The sequence below is a fragment of the Mya arenaria genome, chromosome 10 (genome assembly GCF_026914265.1).
Source record: "Mya arenaria isolate MELC-2E11 chromosome 10, ASM2691426v1".
In the NCBI taxonomy this organism is placed as follows: domain Eukaryota; kingdom Metazoa; phylum Mollusca; class Bivalvia; order Myida; family Myidae; genus Mya; species Mya arenaria.
In genome coordinates, this window is record NC_069131.1 from 58,195,083 (window position 1) to 58,219,148 (window position 24,066).

At 34.5% G+C, this 24,066-nt stretch overlaps 1 protein-coding gene across 3 annotated transcripts; it reads right to left on the minus strand.

Moving 5' to 3' along the window:
* Window positions 1–3,867: 3,867 nt before the first annotated feature.
* Window positions 3,868–22,363, minus strand: LOC128206168 (ankyrin repeat and protein kinase domain-containing protein 1-like). 3 transcript variants are annotated; one of them, XM_052908469.1, is made up of 2 exons: window positions 22,239–22,363; window positions 3,868–7,330 (listed from the first exon to the last, which is right to left on the minus strand). In XM_052908469.1, the coding sequence occupies exons 1-2, from the start codon at window positions 22,325–22,327 to the stop codon at window positions 6,736–6,738; spliced, it is 684 nt and encodes a 227-aa protein (XP_052764429.1). In that variant the 5' UTR covers window positions 22,328–22,363; the 3' UTR covers window positions 3,868–6,735. The 3 variants fall into 3 exon arrangements, with proteins under 3 accessions (XP_052764429.1, XP_052764431.1, XP_052764430.1); XM_052908471.1 differs by lacking the exon at window positions 22,239–22,363 and adding an exon at window positions 16,931–17,060; XM_052908470.1 differs by lacking the exon at window positions 22,239–22,363 and adding an exon at window positions 14,708–15,186.
* Window positions 22,364–24,066: the final 1,703 nt, after the last annotated feature.

The window sequence follows — 24,066 nt, forward strand, 5'->3', positions numbered from 1 at the left end:
TGGTAGTTATATAATGATAGACAGAGCATTTGACAAATGAAAGTTACATAATTATAGACAGAGTATTTGACAAATAATAGTTACATAATGATAGAGTATTTGACAAATGATAGTTACATAATGATAGACAGAGTATTTGACAAATGGTAGTTACATAATGATAGAGTATTTGACACATGATAGTTACATAATGATAGAGTATTTGACAAATGGTAGTTACATAATGATAGAGTATTTGACAAATGGTAGTTACATAATGATAGAGTATTTGACAAATGGAAGTTACATGCAAGAGGGGACGAACGAAAAGAAAGCAGTATTTGAACCCAGGGGCGGATCCAGGATATGACGTTAGAGGGGGTGTAACTTAGGTGCATAACCTTTTTCACTTGCGCGCCTCCCTCAGAACCGAGATTTATTGGGTTAAAAGTGTTCTGAGTTTAAACGATTTCTAGTCAAAATGGTGCATTTGGGTCACATTGAATGATTTTTGTCTGCTATGTTGAAATTAATAGTTTTAATAAACTTAAGACGACTTTTGGGAAGAAGGGTGGGGGGTGATAAAAAAGTAAAAGTAAACTAAAGACGAGTTTGGGTTCGATGGCCGTAAGTTGCGAAATAGTGGCAATCTTAAATGTGAATCTATCAAGCAACCCCATTTGCGGAATCATCCGTCTGTACAGTAAAGAAAATTACTTTTTATACGCAAGGATTAATACGTGCACGGAACCACTGGTCATTTGTAACAAAAATAAAATGAGAAATATTATATATTGTACTTATTTTTCATGATCTTAATAAAAAAAATAATAACTATAGAATAACATATAGCCATGCTGTAAGGCACTTTATAAAACTGACAGACTTAATGAACCGGTGGTGTGTTTTACTCTTAGAAATCCTAGGGTGCCAACATTCTGTTGGCTATGCACGATACGGCTCAAGACCACAGTTATCTGCCCCCCGTTGACCAAGATCCGGATGTGAATACAGAAACAAAGAGTGCTTGTGTTCAAGTATCAATATTTTATTAAAATTGAATGAAAAAGAAGCAAAAAATGTTCTTTTTGCAGAGAACTTGACTGAATTTGACACTCTATTGCTGAAATTGATAGTTTTCAATGTAAATATTGGAAAAATCATAGCTTGTGGAAGTCTGAAAATTAGTTGTTTGTAGCCGATTGACTCCCTGGCGGAGGGGTTATGTATTTGAACTCAATTTTGACAGTCGGGTCAATGGTCAACATGGTGTTTTCTTGTGATTATATTTTGTGTCTTGAATTGTTCTAGAGATGCCATGTCCTTGTTTTTCAATTGGGGTGTGTATAAAGTCAAAAGCCAGGTTAGTGTCTATACGAAACATATAGTAAAAATAACTGTGGTCTCACGCCAAACCTCGGAGTATAATGTTTATTGGTCCCAGACAAAACGTTTACCGCTCAAAGATGAATATTATTGTTTTGTCTACAAAAAACCCTGGCTTTAGGGAACTAGAACGGTATGATGTTCCTTCATAGAGGAAATTGGACATAATCATGGTATGCGGTGCAAGCGTGTTTTGCAATTAACATTCCACTTGGTAATGGACCATGTTGGAAACAGTGTTTTATTCAATCAAAGTGTTTTCATGTAATACTCGAACATGCCACTTCCATAATGGACCAGTTTGAAACATTTTTCGTTTTATAGCGTGCTTTAATGTATCACTTGAATATACCACGTGGAAATGAACCAGTTGCGAAACTGTTTTCATAAAATAAGCGTGCATTTATGTAACACTAGAACAGGCCACGCGGTGTTGGGACAGTTTCGAAACAGTTTTCCTAAAAATAGCGTGCATTAACGTAACACACGAACATACCAAGCAGTAATGGGCCAGTTCCGAAACGGTTTTCATAAAATAAGAGTGCTTTAAGGTAACACTTGAACATGCCACGTGGTCATCGCCCAGATGTGTAACAGTATTTATTAAATTAGCGTGCTTTAAGGAAACACACGAATATGCCACGTGGAAATAGGCCAGTTGCGAAACACTTTTCATTAATTTAGCGTGCTTTAAGGAAACACACGAATATGCCACGTGGAAATAGGCCAGTTGCGAAACACTTTTCATTAATTTAGCGTGCTTTAAGGATACACACGAATATGCCACGTGGAAATAGGCCAGTTGCGAAACACTTTTCATTAATTTAGCGTGCTTTAAGGAAACACACGAATATGCCACGTGGAAATAGGCCAGTTGCGAAACACTTTTCATTAATTTAGCGTGCTTTAAGGAAACACACGAATATGCCACGTGGAAATAGGCCAGTTGCGAAACACTTTTCATTAATTTAGCGTGCTTTAAGGAAACACACGAATATGCCACGTGGAAATAGGCCAGTTGCGAAACACTTTTCATTAATTTAGCGTGCTTTAAGGAAACATACGAATATGCCACGTGGAAATAGGCCAGTTGCGAAACACTTTTCATTAATTTAGCGTGCTTTAAGGATACACACGAATATGCCACGTGGAAATAGGCCAGTTGCGAGACAGTTTTCATCAAATTATAGTGTCACGTTAGTATGTTTCTTTGAAGATGCCACGTGTTGCTTTATGCAATATCCGTTTAGTCCGAATGAGAGAATTGCCAATGATCCATAGAATTTTCCAGCGAAAATTATTTTATTTTCCATCTGTTTGCATTCGATGTATCCGTTATTAAGCATTGAAGCGATAGCCCGAAGTGTATGAAATAATAACATAGCACATATGAGAAATCCCGTAAATCGGTATTCAATTGTCTAGAATTGATCAATCATTTTCAATGATCGGTCCCGAAAGACCAGTACGTAGTTAAAAATATACTATTGCGAGGAGATTTATACGACAAACACGTTACACTTAAGGCCAAGTTCATGGAGTTGTATGCTTTTTTAATCGCCAGTTATGTTTCCCCTATTTATTGCCCTGGGTTGGTTTTCAATATACACCTCAAGTGAATCTCATGGTCATACATAATTGACTATATTCACTTGATATGTATGTTATATATACCAGTATATTGAGGGCTGTCCATTTAACTCAGTGGTTAGCGCACTCGCCTCTCACCAAGACGTCCTTGGTCGCATGTAAGTTTGGTTAGTGGATACCAAGCCAGACAATTGGCTTTTCACCGGTTACTCCGGTTTCCCCCACACCACAGGATCACACTCTCGCGCAACATCGTGCCAACGAGAGTGTCATAGTATAAGTTATCATTACTTTCTCTGCAATCGTTGTTGAATATATAATGTTTAAACTATATATATACAGTTTAATCTGAGATGTCGTCACGCGGGTTCAAGCCATAATGCAGCATATGGGCGCGGACAGACATTGATAACCTCAAACTAACAAGAATGAATTCATTTCTTTACAGAAAATGAGCAATGATACTGATTCCTTTCAATAAACGCCACTCAGGCACAGGGAACGGATTGACAGTCATATGTCTGTATGAAAGCATTGCCTTTATAAATTGAGTTTTCAATTAGCTACTAGGTCACAAATTGTCCACTTGAAATAAATGCCAAAATATCTTTATCTGTACACCGGGGGAGGGGGCGCCTGGTGGAGGGGGACATACCGGGCGCCCCTCCCCCCACCTTAGGTCGTCCAAGTTTACTTTTTATTTCAAAGAAATCAAATACACGCCAAACTGCACCATTTCGGACAAGAAACTCGCATGTCAACACTTCACACAAATACATTTCGGTTCTTTGGGAGATGTGTCAAAGTCAAAGTCAAAACGTTAGGCCCTAGGATACCGCCCCTCTAACGTCACACCCTTGATCCGCCTCTGGGTAGGCCTCTAATATGGGAGTATAAAGAGAAATAGCCACACATATTTTAAACTTTATTCATGGTTCTGCTGTCCTTTCTGTCAACAAAAAGAAAGCTTTGTTATTATCAAATGTGTGTTATTCGGAGTCAACAATAACATTTCAATAGCACAGTATATTCAATTCGTTTGACCTGGATACTATCGTTTTACAAAAAAGCAGTTAAAATTCAGTTCATTTTTCAAAACATCCATGCAATCTGATATTCTGAGTTTTTTAACAAAGCTAATATGACATCATTTAAAGACATTTTTATCGTTGACAGTTTAAGTTTAAATTGAAATAAAACTTAACTATAAAAAACATGTGTCAGGTAAACATTCAAAATGTAACAAAAAGAAATAACAATGAAATAAAAGATGTTGATGAAAAAATGGCTGTCATTCCAAATGACATTTCTATGATAAAAAAACAACAGCGCGAAAGTGATGCAAAAATGAAGAGATGTATATTTCATACAAGAATATATTGATTTTGGAATCAGTTTCTTATATCAAATTAGTTATTGGAGAACAAGACACCTTTGGCCAGGAGAAAAAATATATCGTTAGAAATAATGGAGAAATAGCAATATCAGGTACACAGTATAAAAGGAGAGTTTCATATTACATCAACAGAGGTAGAAAAAAGACGGCTTAATAACAGTATGTTAGAATTGAATTTCTCTGTTGAAATACTGTGTCACATATGTCCGTACAAAGGTAACGATCATTTAGCATGTTAAGTAATAGTTACTAAACACGAGCGCTTAAGCGTGAGAGTGGAATTTGTAAATCACCAGAGCAACATTCGTGATTTAAACATTATACGTAACAAAAAAAATCAGGTCGTTCAATAAATAGCGTGAGGAATATTTCAATAGCATTATATCTTACAGTAGTAATACAATGGTTACGCCTATTCTACGTGTAGCTGTTAACATCGTTAAATATAATGATCATGAATAAACACAAAGAAAGAAGCAGTATCAGAAGTGGTACAAATATTTAAATTGCATAACATAGCCCGTGAGACTCAAATTGTCGCATAAAAAGTTTTTACAAAAAACATAAATATAAAGCAAAATAAATGGTAAAGCAGAAAATGATTGTCCTGGTTAAAATGGGTGTGTGTGTTTCAAACAAACTGTAGTCTATGAAGAGGCTCTAATGGAAGTTGTTTGGGGCCATTATTTCAAAGAGCGTACGACCAGCTACCGTGCGACCATGAATTTCATTTTACGCTCAGCTATCGTACGACCATGAATTTCATTTTACGCTCAGCTAGAGTACGATCATGCATGTCATTTTACGCTCATGTAGCGTACGATCTTGAATGTCAATTTACGCTCAGCTAGCGTACGATCATGCATGTCATTTTACGCTAATGTAGCGTACGATATTGAATGTCAATTTACGCTCAACTAGCGTACGATCATGCATGTCATTTTACGCTCAGCTAGAGTACGATCATGCATGTCATTTTACGCTCAGCTATCGTACGATCATGAATGTCAATTTACGCTCAGCTATCGTACGATCGTGTATGTCATTTTACGCTCACTATCGTACGATTATGAATGTCATTTTAGCATCACGGGTGTGTTTCAAATCGAATTACAAGGTCACCTTATACATTCAATACAATCGGTTGTTACATTATAAGATTATGTTACTTTCAAAATGTATCTTATCACAATGAAAATTGAAAAGTTCGAAAATGGATCGTACAATACGCTCGCTGATAAAAATGGTCCCAAATAGTTGTCTTTTAAAAGGCACAAAAACCATACCCGCCATGTTTGTCTCGATATTACGATAAACTCGTTAACATTCTTTATACTTAAAACGCGCTCGCTCCGTTAACAAACCGTTGAGCTAAATGGGTTTGAAATGAAAACATGTTCAAAAAAGGTATTAAGTAAATATTAGAAATCAATGGAATCGCTTTGCCCTCGGACTCCAGCAGAGCTGGTATCTATAAAAATAGCTCAAGCCAATCCTAAAGTTTACAAAGCTAATTCATAATTTGATGAAAAGTACACATGTTTTTACACATAGGTATGTATATTATATACACTTAATAAAAATAAAGTATAGTACTAAAAGTCATTTTGTTATATGACCAGAGAGATACTGGACTTTAGAAAATGACTTAAAGGGACTAGACACCAGATATTTCAAAAATCGGCAATTACAGTATTTCCTCTAAAAAGCCAATAATTGTCAATGCGATAGTATAAGGTCTCTAAAAATTGTCATTCAAAATACAGACAATTGTAATTGTAAGGCTTTAAGCTTCAAACAAGTACTACACATACGAGGTAAAATATCACAGCCTTCTTCTTAAAGCACTTTGATTCTATTATGTATTTTAATAACAAACATTTCCTGTTCGTAGAATAACAATCACCTAAAGAAACAAAATAGTAGGTAAGTTACTAACTGTTTAAAGAAAAAGATGGAAAAAAACTTAAAAAAGGTTTTCCAGTTACAAAAACACACTCACACACACTTAAATAAAACATATATAGTAAACATCTCATTTTCCACAACCAAACAATTATGCATACTTTTCTGATGTGTTCTCTTGTGTTCTATTAAACTCAAATAATGCTGAAAGTTGCTCTGGATTGGCATTCAATATGCAACTTAAGTAGATCTAACGGTCATACATCATTGATTCGTCTCACTGTATTGGTTCGCTAGTTATAGCACGTAATCCGATTAGCTACATCGTTCTTAGATCCAAGTAAGACTTATATTGAATACCACCCCTTATCTCATAATATAAAACCCCTGATGGGTACATGGGGGTACCCGTTTACACCTTAAATGATAAAAATGGGAGTTCAAACGAAACGGTGAAATAATAAATATACGATCATGTGCTACCGTCTAACCCCGGAACACACAAACGGAAGTAGGCACATTATTGGAGATGACGTCATGTCCTCTGACGTTTTATTTGTATCACATCCTGTCATGTCCGCGCCTGCGCGCTTTAATGTTTTCACCGCAAGAGTATTATTCGCTAATGAAGCGTAGAGCACCGGAGTTCTGTTAATGTCATCTTTGACGTCTAACTCGGCACCATTAGCGATTAAAACATTTATAATACTGACGTCACCCCTGTGGGCCGCCAAATGTAGCGCAGTGCATCCACTTGGGAGACCATCAATGGCACCCAACGACAAATTTGGATTGACTCCACATTTTAAGCACAATTTCACCATTCTGCGCGCTCCACGTAACACAAACGCGTGAAAAGGAGCCCAGCCGTCAACTTGGTGCGTGAAGACGTCACGCGCGTATTCGCGGTTTTGTTTTACCAACTGTTTACCGGCATCGTTCAGGCTATCTTCGTCCCGGCGCAAAAGGGCCAATAGGGTGCAGGAGTCCTGGTGAAGGTCCTCCCTGCTCATTGAGAGACATTTAACCATGGGAACGATGACGTCAGGATTCGGTCGGAGGTACTGGATAAAACTGAAAATAGAAAATTGGAATAATTATAATTCTATTTAATTAAATATCGTTTTATTGACATTAAAAGTTACTTCATGTTTTCAACACATGTTATTTTTTCATGTGATTTCTTTATAAACTTGTTCTTCCTCATGTACATTTCGTTTAATCATCAAAACACAAGATTATCGTAACTGAAATCCAAATTTGCCATTAATGTCCTCAATAATATTTTCTCAAAAGTTTCCTCCATGTTCACTTTCAGGGTTTAACTTAGGTTGAAGCAAAGACCTACACGCTTAGTATTAAAGGAAAAAAATATTTTATTACATATACTAGAAAGTGACTTTTAAACGGCTTTGTTTCCTCGTATGTGCTAATAATGGTTATTGAACAAGGCAATACATTTGTAACAATAACAAATATGAGTGTCATGGGGTAAAAATATTGAATGGACTGAAAGAATTTAGTCGGCATTTTAAATACCTTGAAACAAAAGGCTTATTGATCTAGAACCAAACATTCCGCCCTAACAATGGAACTCGCCTATGACTACGTTACAATCAATTGACTGTAATGTATACGTCAATAGTATGGTTGTCAACCCAGGTCATATAAAGCCGTGTTCCATATTTTGCCTTTTTCGGATTTGATCACAAGATAATGTCTTCAAGGTCCGTAATCTGTCAGTTATTAACTATGTTCCACAGATGGTGAAATATGGGTAATTTGGAGAAGTTATACAATATCAAATAGAAATGCGACCTTGCCGAGTGAGTAATTAACCTAGTAGGCCGCAGGTTATAAAAGACATTATCAGGAATACCAGTCAAATTCTAGTACTAAAAGTATTCACATTGTCATACCCTTTGGCATGGTGTCATGTTATTAAAGTTAAAGTATGTACATTCCGAACAAAATTGCCAAAAGTTGATAAAAGAGAAGAAAGCGGAAAGAAACTGGGCTCAGATTAATACATGTTCATTTTTTTACTAAAATAAGGCAGAATTTAACTTAAAAATTGTTTTATATACATTCTGGAAGATGCATCCTTCAGAAGTACACAGTAATTCCGAAATAATAGTAATTGCACCGCCAAATGACTTATTGTAATAATACACGAGCGGAAAGCGCGAGTTGTATAATTTCAAAAACGAGGGTTGTGGCAAAAGTAACAGATGTTTTCCATGTTGTCAATGACAGCGTTCAATAACAAGCATGTGTGTTTATTATAGGCAAATTGCTTCTTGAGATTTTTCTGTTACCAAAAACCAAACAAAACATGCTTAAGAACTTTGATTCAATCAGTATTAGTATCACTTACAATGTTTAAAGTTAAAGAAATTTTAAAGAAAAAAAATCAAGCAAATGATAAAAAAAAAAAATTCATGGCAATGAAATAGTAAAGGGTCGGGGCAAAAAGTAGGGCAGGTCGGGAAACCGTACGCCTAGTGTATACTTCTAACAAAAAACAACCGTCACCGACATAAACGCCACATTCAGAACATTCAATCACTCGGCTGACTATTTATTTTCGCTCTGTCATAGAAATACGGCAAAAAGCAATTATACCAAAGTGGGTACATTCTCTTTAATTAACTTATTGATTAGTAGACTATTTCATGTATTGTAGTTATTTCTATTTGCTGTCAATATTTGAATGAATGTAAATCAATTGCTTGTCGACTTGGGAGTTGTTTTTATTTCATCGACTCAAGAAAAAATAGTTTATTTGAACTGTTCAGTTGATTTTAGCGCTACAAAATGAATACCGGGAGACATCTCTTGTAAAAGGGAACACAATTGAGCAATTAATATCTCAGAAATATGAAACTTTATAGAAACATTTTCTTAATGATGATCTTTTTTCATCAGCATTGGAAGAGCTTATATTTCTAGAAAATGACAGCTCCAGAGCAGGCGAGATTGAAAAACAACACATTTGAATGGACCTATTCATTCAGGATGTATAGGAAAAGACATTAAACAAATGCATGAAATGTGAACAAAATGCCAGTAACAATGATAAAGCAATAGATCTTGAAAACATAGCCCGCTATCTGTCTGTGTATGTGTGTGGGGCGGGGGGGAGTGGGGGGGGGTAATGCGCCAGGGTGGGGCTAAGACCTTGCTGAACAAACGATTTCGTTAATTTTACACCCTTTCAAAAACACGTAGGGTAGGTAGGCTTTTTTACTTTGGCTTTATATAACTACGTTATTGTCATCTTTTTTAAATGGTGTTTAAATAAAGTTTCATATTAAAAGACTTAAACACCTTTTTTTTGTTAACAACTGACTGTGAAAACGGAAGGGTCGGTACCTTTTTCGTAAGGAGGGTCGGGTAACCCGAACCAAATGTATTTTTAGGCCCTACTATTTTCTCGGCAAACATCTCAACTTGAAGTTTTAAGATCTAAACAATAGTCGAGGTTTTAAGTTCACGATCGTGGTTCCAGGATTAACCATGAACAACTTTATAACTCTTGTACTATATACTGCCAACATTTCTTACTAAATCACTGTATGTTCTTAAAACACGTAGACATTAAACAGACCTATAATTACACTGGCGGTAGGTCAAAATCAGGAACATTTAAATTGGTTTAACGTCTTGTTGTTTGGAGTTAAATATAAATGCACTTTGTAAAAGATTAATGAAAATCCCTGGATTATTGCACCAGTTTGCGCAAAAAAGGTTAACCAACAGCTAATTCTTTAATGCGCTTGAATGTCTACCACCGATGACTCGAATAATGCTTATGTGTCGACCGTCGTTAACTCAAATTAAGCGTGCATGTCGACCGTGGATAACTTGAATAAAGTTATTGCTTTGAGATATCTTGATTAGAGTTTATAATGTATGGTCACATATTAACTGTGTGCATACAAAATTGACAAATATTCGGCTTATTTCCACACCGTCATAAGTTGACAGTTTCGGTTTTTGAGAAAAACGGCTTCAACGTTTTAAATTTAAAGGCTCAAAATAGGACTTCTGGCTTTTGTGAAACTCTGTTTAACCTTTGATATACTTCTTCAATCCACTAGAAAGTATCTAAGTAATGCAGCAATTTGATCAAGACGTTTCCAACCGTATCAATATCTCAATATCTTCGAAAAAGTGACTTTTCATGGCCATGTGAAATAAAGCCGACGAAATATCTCTTTTCAATCAAATATACGACAAACTGTTTGACAAATTGAAAAGCTGAATTATTGTCCAATTAAAACCTTCCTTTGACGTTAATTCTTCTGACCTCGAAACAAATAAAACAAGATTTGTTTTGGTTACCATACCCGACCATTAACTGACCATTATTTTTAAATAACAGATAATAAATATTTGACACATTTGACAACAGGTTGACAACGTAAACAGCAGCATTTGTTTAATGTACTTATATAGAATAAATACTGTTTAAAACAAAGTTAGCAGCAGTGTTCAAGCGTTAAGATGCTCTTAAAGCTGCACTATTACCGATTGATAGTTGTCCATGGAGAGGACGTTACTAATGTTGTTAGAACTTGTGTCCAACCTATTTGCTTTTATCATTATTGTAAATACGGATCATGTTGAAAGAAAAAAAGGCAATAAAATATGTTTAAACCAAATTGAGTCTTTACAGTTTTTTAGTTTTTGTCTCAAAATCAGCTGATTTTGGCAGCAATGCCTTCAATTCAGTCATTTAATCAAACTCTCATAAGATAAAAGAACACATCTCAATTGTTTGGCAAACTACCGAAAATTCCTTTTTTGTTAAAGCGTTTGCAACTCTTTTAGCCATAAACATCAATTTTTGACCGTAAGTATGAAAAATGCGATCAGACAGCAGTCAGCAGATTGTCGACAGTCTTATATCACTCGTCACAGTTCTAGACAATTACGCGAACATTGGCTTATTCATAGACACAATCAAAAGAAGTTGTCGGAACGATCAACCTGTGGGATTGTAGCCTTAAAGAAAAACATTTATACGTATAACTGACTTTCAAAATTCCATAATTAAACGTATTCAACTCAACCAAGTTTACGGCAAAATAAACACATGCGTAAACTTTTTGCAAATAAAACGTACACAGATGCATGAATTTAAGCATTATCCAGCAGTTCTTTTCAAGCAAAGCAATACTTATTAAAGAGAAAAAACAACAACTTAAGATGTTTGCCGGGCAGATAAGATTTGACAGGTTATACAGAGATTTTTGAGTTTTGGGATGATAAATTGATAAAGTTTTGCTTTGTTGGCCACGTGTAATAATATCTGACTATTTTAAGCGTATCAATAAAAAGAGGCATTCATTTTCAATCATTCATTGATAACAGTTTGATAACATAATTTGTGAGAATTAGAGATCGTGAAAGGTTTGTATAGCCTGCGAATTGAATGACAACTATACAAATATCGCATAAAACGTTTTTATTACGGATCAAAGACTGTAGTAAAGAGCTATTTTCGTCCATATACGATCGAAACCAAATATTGTGAAATCATTTGAATGATCTACAAAATGATTATAACACTTTGAAAATTATACCCGTTTTAACCTCTAAATTCATTCACATAGTTGAACAAGATTTGTGATGACGTACTTATAAAGTACAAACTATTTCATTCAAAATTTAATTTCCTATCGACAGTCTATAATAAGCACTAATGCTTACACGAATCTGACTTATCAGTATATATTTAAAAATATTTTACTAAATTAAGTAGGGCTAGATTTCTCTCTTTTTATTAGAAGTGTTTCGTTTAAAACATAGTTCATAGATATTTCGCACGCTATTTGACACTTGTTCAGATAAGTTTCTTAAATCAAATAAAAACATTATGAATTTTCATTAAACATTGCCTTTCCATAAATGTATAGAAACATTTTAATGTTGTATTCTTATTACCACATACAAATACAATAGGTATATCTGACTCAACTGAGATTACAACCGGTTGTTCGGTTAGCGCAGTGGTTAGCGCACTCGCTTCTCACCTAGGCGACCCGACCCGGGTTCGATTCCCGGCTCGGGCGCATGTGAATTTGGTTCGTGGTCACCAAGCCGGACTAGTGGGTTTTCTCCGGGTTCTCCGGTTTCCCCCACAACACAAGACCACACTCTCGCGTAAAATCGTGTCAACGAGAGTGATTAATATAATGTTGTAATAACTTGTTTCACAATCGTTGTAAAATAAAAAAAAAATAAAAAAAAAAAGTTTAAACTAACTGAGATTACCAAAATACGCCAACTGAACACTTAAACTAACTTCTTTATATTAAAGGGATTCGTTGACATCATAATATATCTAATTAACTAGCTAAACAGCTTTTATATCTATTATTATTCACAATATTGCTATACATGGACATTGTCCATATTTCTTAAGCTAAACTTGAATTGATAGTGTTACCTTGTAACGATGGTGACGTGCATGAATATTGTGTTTACTAGTTTGACGAGATGCTTTGTTGCATATAAAGTCGAAATAAACTTATTATTATAAAATATTAATAACGCCTAAAAAGTGTGTTTCTGATAACATACCCGATAAGTTATAGGTCGGTATATTGGTTGTTCATTTTTTGTTTTTAATAAGGCATGTAAAACTAATGTAAATGTTCATTTTGACGCCATATTGAACAAAAAACATATGCACCGTTTGTTACTGAAAAACAATCGAGTTGTGAAATTAGCAAATGCCATATTTTTGGACAAAATATTTCGGATACCGCTTTTTTGCTAGTATTTTTTAATTCAATTTTGGCAAAAAAAATGGCTCGATTGTGTAACAAGAAACACACCACTTGTTTAGGCCTAAATAAACCTCTCGCTTTTTCTGCTCTAGATAATAAACGATGGCTCGACGTGTCACCGAACTAGAGATAAGCACTGTTTACTCAAAAGCAGGTGACAAAAAACTGAAACGTGCGCATATTTTGTTCTCAATGCTGTCTTTCAACATTTCTGTAATGGGGCCGGGTCCCTGATAAAGGGAAATTCAGCAACATAATTGCTAAATAAGGGGATTTTTGCAAGTTGACAGAAACAAATAAAAAACGTGAACATATTTGTAAAATAAATGTATCAGAACACATTACACAATTTAGTTCCAATAATTATTGAAATAATTTTTTCAAAGGTTAACATTTTTTGAGGTTATAGGCTGGGAACTTTAATCAAAATCTGGTGTAAAGTAAATTCCTTGGCTTGGGGAATAAGGTCTTGTACCGGCCAAAAAATTCGTCGAAAGACAGCCCTGAACATTAACATTGATGTCAATACGTGGAAATCGGTCGGGGATTGTGATAAAATTATTATATGATAATAGTTTATACACATAATACACCGCCATATGCTCAGGTCATTGATATATCCTAATAGAATCGTGATATTTACATTGATCTTGTATTAACTATGAATTATTTAGCACATAAGGCTCTCTGTTTCTGATCTGAACGCAGAATTGAATTCTAGCTAATAGATATATACAAAGCTTGCACAATGAACAGTACACTCGTTAGAGTCAAACACTGCGGAATTTACGAATTTTAACATACATCGTACACCTCATTGCGTACCAAATTCCCCTTTTATAACCTTTGTAACAGCGTACAAAAGCGGGCAGATTCTAATCGACCATAAATGGCCAAGTAAATGGCCAACAAGCAAACACTGCTGATTTTTCGAATTTTAACACACTGCGTACACCCCAATGCGTACCAAATACCCGTTGAAAATAGCATACCAAAGTGGGCAGATTCAAATTGACCTTAAATGGTCATGTATATCAAACAAGTATACCAAATAAGCGTATTCGCACGTAAAATGTTATTTCAAGTGCAGCAGACACATTGTGTTTTGCAAACCAAGAACTTTTAAGATGATGTCCATGCCAGGGATTGCTCTTTCGGTCGGAAAAAGGCTTTGTTGTCAATATCAAAGACCAAGCACAATAGTACGTTTATCGTAGCCATGATTAATGTTAGAACATAATTCTATTTAATGTTCATCCTCTGATATATATATATTAGTTTATTTAATTTAATTACTTAGAAGTATTGAATACTTTTGTACATATATATTTGTAAATATATACTCATTTGTTTGCATTATCTGTTACTTTACATACACGTTGACATTATATGTTATATCATTATGTGTTGTTGACGATGTACATTGTACAAGTCAAAATAAATTGTCTGTCTGTCTATTTAAGTCTCATACATGTACAGACAGTTAATGTTTATATATACATGGCTGGCTTGTTTATAAACATAGATACTTTTGTGTTTATGACAATACGTCATTACTCAATAAAACGAGGAAATGCATTTTAAAAGACAAATCACATACTAAAAATGCGAATATACAGATCAAGAAAGATTAATTTAAAGAATTTCATACCTGATTTTCACCATTAAAAACACTTCCTTCTTCGCGTTTAAACTTTCAACGACAATGCACAAACGAGGTTATCAGACAAAATTATTATCAAAACTTCAAAACAATCTCAAAAGATGTCTACGTCAAGGTCGGACAATGTAAAAACTGAATTTCTGAAGTTCCGTATTTAACTTTCTAAAATATTTCATGCAAGTTTAATCCGTCTCAATCTCAAATACTTTGTCTTCCTATTAACGTTGACACTTCAATGTTAAAAACATTATTACAATCGCTATCATAACGTCGTCTCTTAATAACTAATCCTCAAATATGTTTTTACCACTCCGTCGAATGGTTTTATACTGCGAAACTGTCAATATTTCATTTATAAGTACGGATATTGGGTAAAAAATCCGTAAATCGATTATTTCAAGATACACACCAAGTTCCATTCAAATATTGACTTAAAGCACAATTTATACGCTAGGTTATACTAAGAGTGTACTCGTTTATGACACCGCGGGGGTATGACGAAATGGCTGTAATAAATACCATGCATGGATCGCTTTCGGTTGGCTTTTAAGCACTAGCTTAACCAGGTAGAGGCGGAGGGGGAGACGGGCGTACCCGGCGCCCGCCCCTCCAAAAATTGTCCTTATGAAAATTTAATGTCCATATGGAATAGATGTTATGCATAATTTATGTCCAAATGCACCATTAGAGAATAAAATTAGCCATTATTTATGGGAAGGGACCTATACCCCACCCCCCCCCCCCCCCGAACACCCTCTTGCCATATTTAGAGCTTGTGTCCCGGGAAATGAGCGCCACGTGCATGAAATCCGTGAGCCGCGCCTGTTTAGTATAAGCATACTTCATAAAACAAAGGTTTTAGCCTGATTAGCTCCTGATTAGGCAAAAAAAGTCCCCCGTTTCCAATATTTTTTAAAGGAGGCAAGTCTATCATTGCATAGTTTTTTTGGCTATTATTTTTGTTTTAAGAAAAGGATTCTGTATCAAACCGACCTATATCATGGTTTGTCCCTATTTTAGAAAATGTTAAATATGAAATGGTCAATTTTCAACATTTTCACTCAAAAAATGCAGATTTTTGGAAATTATAAAAACAAACTACGGCAAAAAAGTGTAGGGTCGGAAGGAAAAGATAGGGTCATTCGGGGTTTCGGGAAGACACTTTATTTTTTACGCCTAACATACGTTTTGCAATCCGTGGGTATAAACGCAATTAACCGTTGAAAAGTAAGTATTTGAAATTGATCTTAGCTTTTAAGTTTAACAAAATTGCGTAAATGATTGTTTAATGAAATAAATGTTTAATTTATCGACTTAACATTCCGATATAACAAAGCCCTGGACTCGAATTAGTATTTAAATGTAACGATTTTCACCAAAGAAATAACAAAAGCATGCATTTTGTAATACCCAATCTCGGTAGGCGACAGGCAACATAACATCGTATCCAGGGCAATATCTAGGACAAACAGTCATTTAAACATGATCCGATTCACCCAGGCAATGTTTGTATTTTGCAAACAGCATTGCCGCAACCAGAAGGTATGGGGAAATACTGTCATTAGCTCTAAAGCTATTGATCTTAAATTACTAGATGTCATGTGAAATAGTCGACGTTTAAAGGTTACATTCTATGATGTACTTTAGTACATGGTTGGTACTTGACACGAAATCAAATACAACACCGCCATTGACATCATCATTAATAACCGTCGTCGTCGTCGTCGTTGTCGTCGTCGTCATCATCATCATCATCATCATCATCATCATCATCATCATCATACTCATCATAACCATCATCATCATCATCATCATCATCATCATCATCATCATCATCATCATCATCATCATCATCATCAAAAGTATCATAATCATCATCATCATCATCATCATCATTATCATCGTCGTCGTCGTCGTAGTCGTCGTCGTCGTCGTCGTCACTACCATTATTACAACCAAAATCATTACCGCAACTACAATTATCACCACTAGCATTATTTGCAGTAGTTATATTTAACTGCAGTAATAAAAGCATAGCTTCTAAATCAATATATATTTATAAACAAAGTTCTCAACCGGCACGTCTTTTCACGTGAAAGAATTACAACAATTTACGATAACAAATCTCAATATTTAGTGCAAACATTTAAAGTTATAAATATATAAAATATATGCCCCAAAGAAAAAAGAGCAACTGTGTGCAGAATTTACCTAGCTTGTTTGTATCAATCCAATTGTCCTTGATTAATATCAATACGAATATATAATATATTATCTTATTTTAAATTTGCGCCGTGTGTTTGTTGATTAATGCTCGTCTGTACTTGATATTAGAGAGGGAGCTATAAGGATGTACATTTTATACTCATTTATGAGTCGGGAAGTTATTATTAACCTTCTTCAAAGAAAAAGTTGTAAAAATTGCAAAATTGACAGGGATAGGCAGATGTAAACAAGTGATAAAGATACTCTATACGTTAGGCCGTACCAAATCGTTTCTGTGTTTAGCGTCTGCGGACGGATAAGTTTTGGTCTTCCCGATGGAGAAAACATCACATTTTATATGATTAACGATTTGCCGAATATTTCTAATTTCTTTTTACTGTAATTCCGACAATAGAACACAAGTGTGTGTAAAAACATGATATTCTCGACATTAGATATCAGAAAATGATCCATTTTGTATGGTTCCCATGATCAAAACACTAAAAAACAAGGAGTTTTTTTAACTCATTTTGCAGTGTAAATCTATAAGAAAATAGAGGCTCTGGTGTCTATATTCTGCGAAGGAAATCACTTATCTAGCGTTCGTTTTTTTCGGGGGATCGTTTTTTTCAGGATAGCTAGATATGGCCTAAAAATATAATTGTTTGGTTAGGGTTACATCCTTTTCAAAAATAGGTAGGGTAGGTAGGCTTTTCATTTTTTTTCATTTTTTTTTTTATTAAGCTTTATATAAGAATGTCATTTTCATCATTGGAGAATAGTGTTAAAGTTATCTCCTGTATAAGCATTTAAGGTTTTAAACTCCATATTTACAAACAAAAACAAAAAATGATTTATTTATTTTTTAAGTTTTTCAAAAAAAAAATTCAAACTGACTATAAAAGCGGTAGGGTCGGCGCCTATTCCGTAGGTAGGGTCGGGTAACCCGAACCAAATGTATTTGTTTTTAGGCCTATGTTTAATACTAAGTGTTGACACTAAACATATAAACAATTTGGTATGCCCTAAGCCTAAAACTACGATCGATGATTGGATAGCAAGCTGGGAACTAGACTGAAGGGGCTTTTTAAACTTCCTGAAAACCCAAGCCCAAATCGGGGAAGGGAGGCAACAAGGTGTTTACATGTCATTGAAATGTTTGTTGAGTTCATGAATGTGGTTTATCACGTTATTTTCCCTTATCTGTAATCGACAGTGTACTTTAACATTGCGGTTCACTAAAATATGATAATATTATGAAATAAGTTAATAACATATATAAATAAATATTAGATGTATTCATTTCACAAGCGAATCGATGTTAAGAAAGTGATATGTTAGCATTTCGTTGAATCGCGGTTGTCACTGTGAGAGAGCAAAATAAATCACGACTATGAACGTCCACAGCGACGGGGAAATTGACTTAATGACGCGCATTTTGATGTGTTTTTTTTTCTCCTTTCTAAACGATAACCGAATTTAAAATGAACCTAGCCAACTCTAAGCCATTTGATGTTGGCTTTCATGTGGTATATTGTTTGCCAATCTAGATGTACTGTTTTAGAAAATTCAAAACCATTTTTTGAAATTGGCGATGCAGGCGACCACACAATTTGTATAAATTGCGAAAATAATAATTAAATGTATATTTAGCAACCGCATGCTTGGGTTGTCTGCGCTCTAAGTAATGAATAAACCCGAAGCAACTGTCCAAATGGCTCGAGGTCGTTTCAGGGACAAAGTAATACTAAATCAATCAGACTTCAATAAGCTCGCAAAAGTTCATCATTAATTATGAATGAAGTTTTATATCCGGCTGAGTGCTCTAAAAAAGACACGGAACATACTATATGTGGTCACACTTAATGCACTCATTGTTTGGAAACACCCACATGTACTGTTGTAGCAATTATTTATCACTTAACAAGCATTTTCTAAAAGATAGATTTTCTTCTATGAGGACTGGAGAGTAGCATCCTGATGTATTAGTTTAAACGGAACAGTTACGGCACCCACGTAACTTACGGCACCCACGTAACCCGAAATATTGAGCGCAAGAGTATAATTTTAAGCATGATTGCTGCGGGTGGCGTTACTGTTTCGAACGATGTTTCCCGGGAAAACGTGCAATTAATATCGTGAGGTTCAAGTGAATTGCCTTGTTATTTATCCGCACGGTAGTTATAGAACGGTAACAACAATTTTGATGAGGGAGTAGCCGAGACCCTGTGTGTGTATGCGTGTGCGTGCCTGCGTGCTTGCTTGCTTGCTTGCTTGCTTGCTTGCTTGCGTGCGTGCGTGTGTACCGACATCTCTGGAAAATAGTTTTAAGAAGCTCGAGGAACATTTCAAGTGTGCAGACATTACTCTAAGTTTAATTCTTAAAGGAACATAAATGAAAATTGGAAAAGTTGAATCCATCTTTTATCACTATCAATGCGACGTAATCAACATTTAAGAAAGTTTTTTTAACAAAATCACCTGAAACGCATTCAGCACGCAGAATAAATTATTATTTAAACAACATCGTTTTAAGATGTTTTTGCTGCATTTTTGCTACCAAAACATCGAATTGTTCTGATGATAAAACATGCCGAATCATACATGTGATTATTTACAGTAACTCAACGTGAATAGGTCTCTGCAAAATATTGTTAAGATACTGGTAGTCATGAAAATGACCGTTATTTTTGTATGACATTAATGATTATTTGTTTTATATATGGGACGGTGGCCGTGAATGACAAAATGAGCTTGATTCCATCTGATGGTATTTGACTACTTAGATCAAATATTTTCACGTTTACGCTTATGAACATTAATTAAATGTTGAAATAGTTAAATAAATATTTAAATAAAAATAAGGATATAATGCCTAAACTCTGACATAAAATTGACTTAGACCTTATAAATACCACTATATAATAATTATACATGCGTTGTTAATTTAATACAAAATAAATGATAAATTGTGCACTCACCATGTTAAAACACGTGACATATTCAAAGTGAATAATTATGTTTTAAATGATGCACGTCAAAATTGCCTCAATAAATGTATTTTCTGTTCTCTTCATAAGAAACCATTGAACGCATTACGAAAACTTTTTCTAAGAAGTACATCATATTAATGATAAACAGTAATTGTTGCCATATGATATTAAAGTTAACTAGCCTGATAAAAGGCACGTTGCTTCTTAAAGGGGCTCGCTCATGTTTTTTTTATAAAATGCACATTTTTTTTGCATGAAGAAATGTGTGGTAAATCATAAGGAGTGTTAAAACTAAGATACTGACGGCTGAAACCAATCAACAAATGTTTATATATGCTCATATATTGTCTTTGAAGTCCACGATTTCAAATAGGGTTAGTTACGCGATTTAACAAAAGCTTTAAAGGTTAAGCTATTCTTAAATTTCAGTATGAGCCCTTGTGGGCGTGAGGTTTTGTTGTTTGTTTTCTTATTTTTCATTGACCATAACGCGGCGGAGGTTCGAATCCTTCTTACACCAGAACAATTGTTTTTATACTCAAGTGTATTTCCGCAATTTCGGTATGAGAGAGAAAATAGTTATAAAAGAAATGTTGATGCCAAAACATGAGCGAGTCCCTTTAAAGAAACTCGTTCATGTTTATATATAGGATCAGACCTCAGAACATTAATTTGATGTGAAATTTGATGTGAAAAGTGAGAAAAAAAAATGCTAAAACCAGTGACTGAGTTCCTTTAAATATCCCGTTCTCCTTGAGATCAAAATAGGCGATAGTTTTGATGAAGAAGTGTTTTTTAACCAATTACGTCGCGTATGTTTTTGTCTCAGAAATTAAATAACTTATGAAACAGGAAGCTCCTTAATTTGTATCCGCATTCCAAACCATCAAAACGGATATTTAAATTAGGCAATTATGTTATCGAACGCAAGGACGTGATGTTCGAAGTATTATTTTCTTTTAAAATATTTAACATGCTATTTGAATCATTACTGAGAATATTTTATGTTACTGCCCAAAGGGGCATCGCGTATATATACTGAGAAAGCAAAGAAATTGAAATGCATGTTTACAAAAAGTACTGAACGCATATATTTATGATTCACACTAAGTTACGAAAGCAATGCTGTATTAGCGGCACGAACTGACCAGCCACTTTTTCATATAACGCTTCACCTTATAAAAATCAATAACGGCTGACTGATTTTCTTACTGAAATAAATGTATGGTAACACTGAAAAATACTGTAGTCTTTTAAACAAAATAGAATGTTGACCACTAAGATATGTTAACAAATGTATGCGAGATGGTAAGCCAATAGTTATATACACAGCAATGACAGTTATAATTTACCGACTACGCATACGATTAAGCTTCTTCTATTTGGAATAAACTCGTTTTTATTTGCCTTAGTGAACGAAATTTAAATTTTGTCCAATGAGATGGCAGTTTTTTTTTTAAACTGCCATACATTCGTGTTGGTAAATAGCAGTCAGTCGGTATTGATTAAAATCAGGTGAATCCGTAAAATTTCACAGAGGCTCGGCCAGTAGACAAAACATAATTTCAGACACCTGTCACTGAATAGCGGGTAAAAGGTATGCCCATAAAAAAGCCGCGTCGTAAATGCATGTATAACCTTTTAATAACCATTACCTTAAACAAAATATCTAAAGCATTTACACTCACCCTTAATAAGAAATATCAATGATGGTACACATTAACCTTCCGGCTGTATGTTATCAATCATAATTATCGATACAAGATGCTGCGCTTCTTCAATCACTGTCATTAAGTATGATTAACCCACCTATTAACTTCATTTATCGATTATGAACAACGATTATTACGACCTATATATAAATATATTAATGCATTCATAGCAAAAAAAACCTAATCATTTGTTTTACGAAGATAATCTTTTGTTGGCAAGCATTGATTCCCACAGTTCTACATTAAATACAAGACGTCTGTCGAATATCGTATGATAATCTGAAGTATGTTATATACATGTGTATAATATACATGACCGTGTGTACATGTTGGTAACAGTTTAAATTTAGTTTATCAACCGACTGCGTGTTTGCAAAACTGAGACATTCTTTGTATCATGATAAACATTTTATTTCATTGAAACCATAAGTAAACAAAATGGGAATGTGCATAACAGATAGCATAACTAATAAGAGCAGATCGCTGACAAGGTAGAAATACAATTAGGTCAAACGTCGTGAGATCAGACGGTGTAAATGTAAACCAGATTACGCGAACTATTTTTAGAAAAACAAAAACAAATGAAAGACAAACTATTAAGAAACTTACCGTGCCGCAGTTAATAAACATATCTGGCGTAAATTGTATAAAATATCATTTCTTAACATGAGTTTATTCCAGTAAAATAAAATATCCATGAATAAAAGCTTAAACGTTTGTAGTTTTGTTCCATAATTCAGAAACACGTGTATATGATATTGATCATGCGCTAAACTCATTTGCATACGATTGTATACAATGCGGCCCGGCAAGGGAATTGAAATTTATTTTCATAAACTATTAATGAAATATGAAGTATTCAATTTAAAGGTAAATAAACCGTAAAACGTTTCAGCGTATTTTTAAATATCATCTATATAATCCATAAAACACAAACGAAGTCTTACCTTCATAAAAATAAGCTGTTTGTATGAAAAACGCATTACGTGTTAGGCACAAAATAATTGTTTGTTTAGGGTAACCTTCCCAAAATTTCTAGGTAGGGTAGGTAGGGATATTTTTTTTTAATCTGTCGTAAGTTCAGAGTGTTTTCTTGCATATGGCAGTCTTTCCTACATTACTGTCATTGCCTGACTTTGTTTTATCATATAAACAATAATTCTGATTAAAATCTGCATTTATCCGCCCTTCGTAACTCTCTTTTCACTAACGATTTTTTTTTTTGCTCAGAAACGGAAAAAAATAGTTAGGGTCGGCGCATTTTTATACCAACAATTGGCAGGTGAATCACATTACTAATTTAAACAATATTTCTTCTTGTACCGTATTTTTCTTTGTTTTCGTGCATGCATTGACTTTCATATTAGAAGTTCCATGCAATAAGTTAATATTAAGAATGATAATATAAATTACGGGATTTAGAAGCCCTCACCCGAATATGGTTTCCTGCGCCCCGTACATCCCATATCGGATCACCTACTTACCCCGCAACGTATATATCACGTCAACAACCTGTTTACATGTTTCCATTATTCATCTGAATATTCATCGGAATCGAAAAAATAGACGTCATTTTTGGTACGATATAAATTTGGTGACCCAATATGGAAAAATGGGGTCACCGCATGACCAGTCCTGGACCAATGGCGTTGCGTCATATATGTTGGAGGCGTGGTATATGTATATATTCACTTATACCCACGCTACTATTCCACGGTAAGACTGAAAAAAATCTTGGTGTAAACATTTATTGCACCTGAACTTATGCACGAGCGCAAACTAACCATCACTTTACTCGCATTTTTTAAATATCTAAACAGGTTTACTATTCATTCAAATCTACCTTAAAGAGTGTTTACGGTTGTTTTGTTTTGTTTTTTAAATGTTTACCGTTTTTCAGTTTCTCCAAAAACATGTTACATTGAAATATGCCGATTTTTAATATACCTTTTATTTTATAATAATAACCGCTTTTCCTGGTCTAATGACGTTAAGACCTCTATATCATAAAATATTATCAAACTTGAGGATACAGAGAGCTCTACGTGAACTTAACATTACACTGAAGTTTATTTTAATTCACGCAATTAATGTTGGATTTATTCGGATATTTAACTGTGTATTAAAGTATTCTTTCCTTCAAAACGGAGCTATATATTTTGCTTTTATAAAAGTTATAAAAGTTACAAGCTAGCGATAATAATTTTGGAGTGACGGGCCTCATACTTGAACAATATTTGACCTTCTAAATAAATCTCACCACTGATCATACGACCTCGCGCTGGATATTGATTTGCTAATCGTTAGGCGCGCTCGAATGTGATTGGTTAAAAGCTCCGAGCTATGACCTGAAATGCTAAACCGTCGAGGTCATGTTAAAGAAGTCACTATCGGTAACGAAATGTTTTTTAAGAAAACGATAAATATGAAAGTATGC

Excerpts from the sequence above, each read along its gene's own strand:
- LOC128206168 (XM_052908469.1), bottom strand. The coding sequence starts at position 22,327 with ATGGATATTTTATTTTACTGGAATAAACTCATGTTAAGAAATGATATT. Across the intron at positions 7,331-22,238 it reads TGTTTATTAACTGCGGCACG|TTTTATCCAGTACCTCCGAC; the intron begins GTAAGTTTCTTA and ends TTCTATTTTCAG.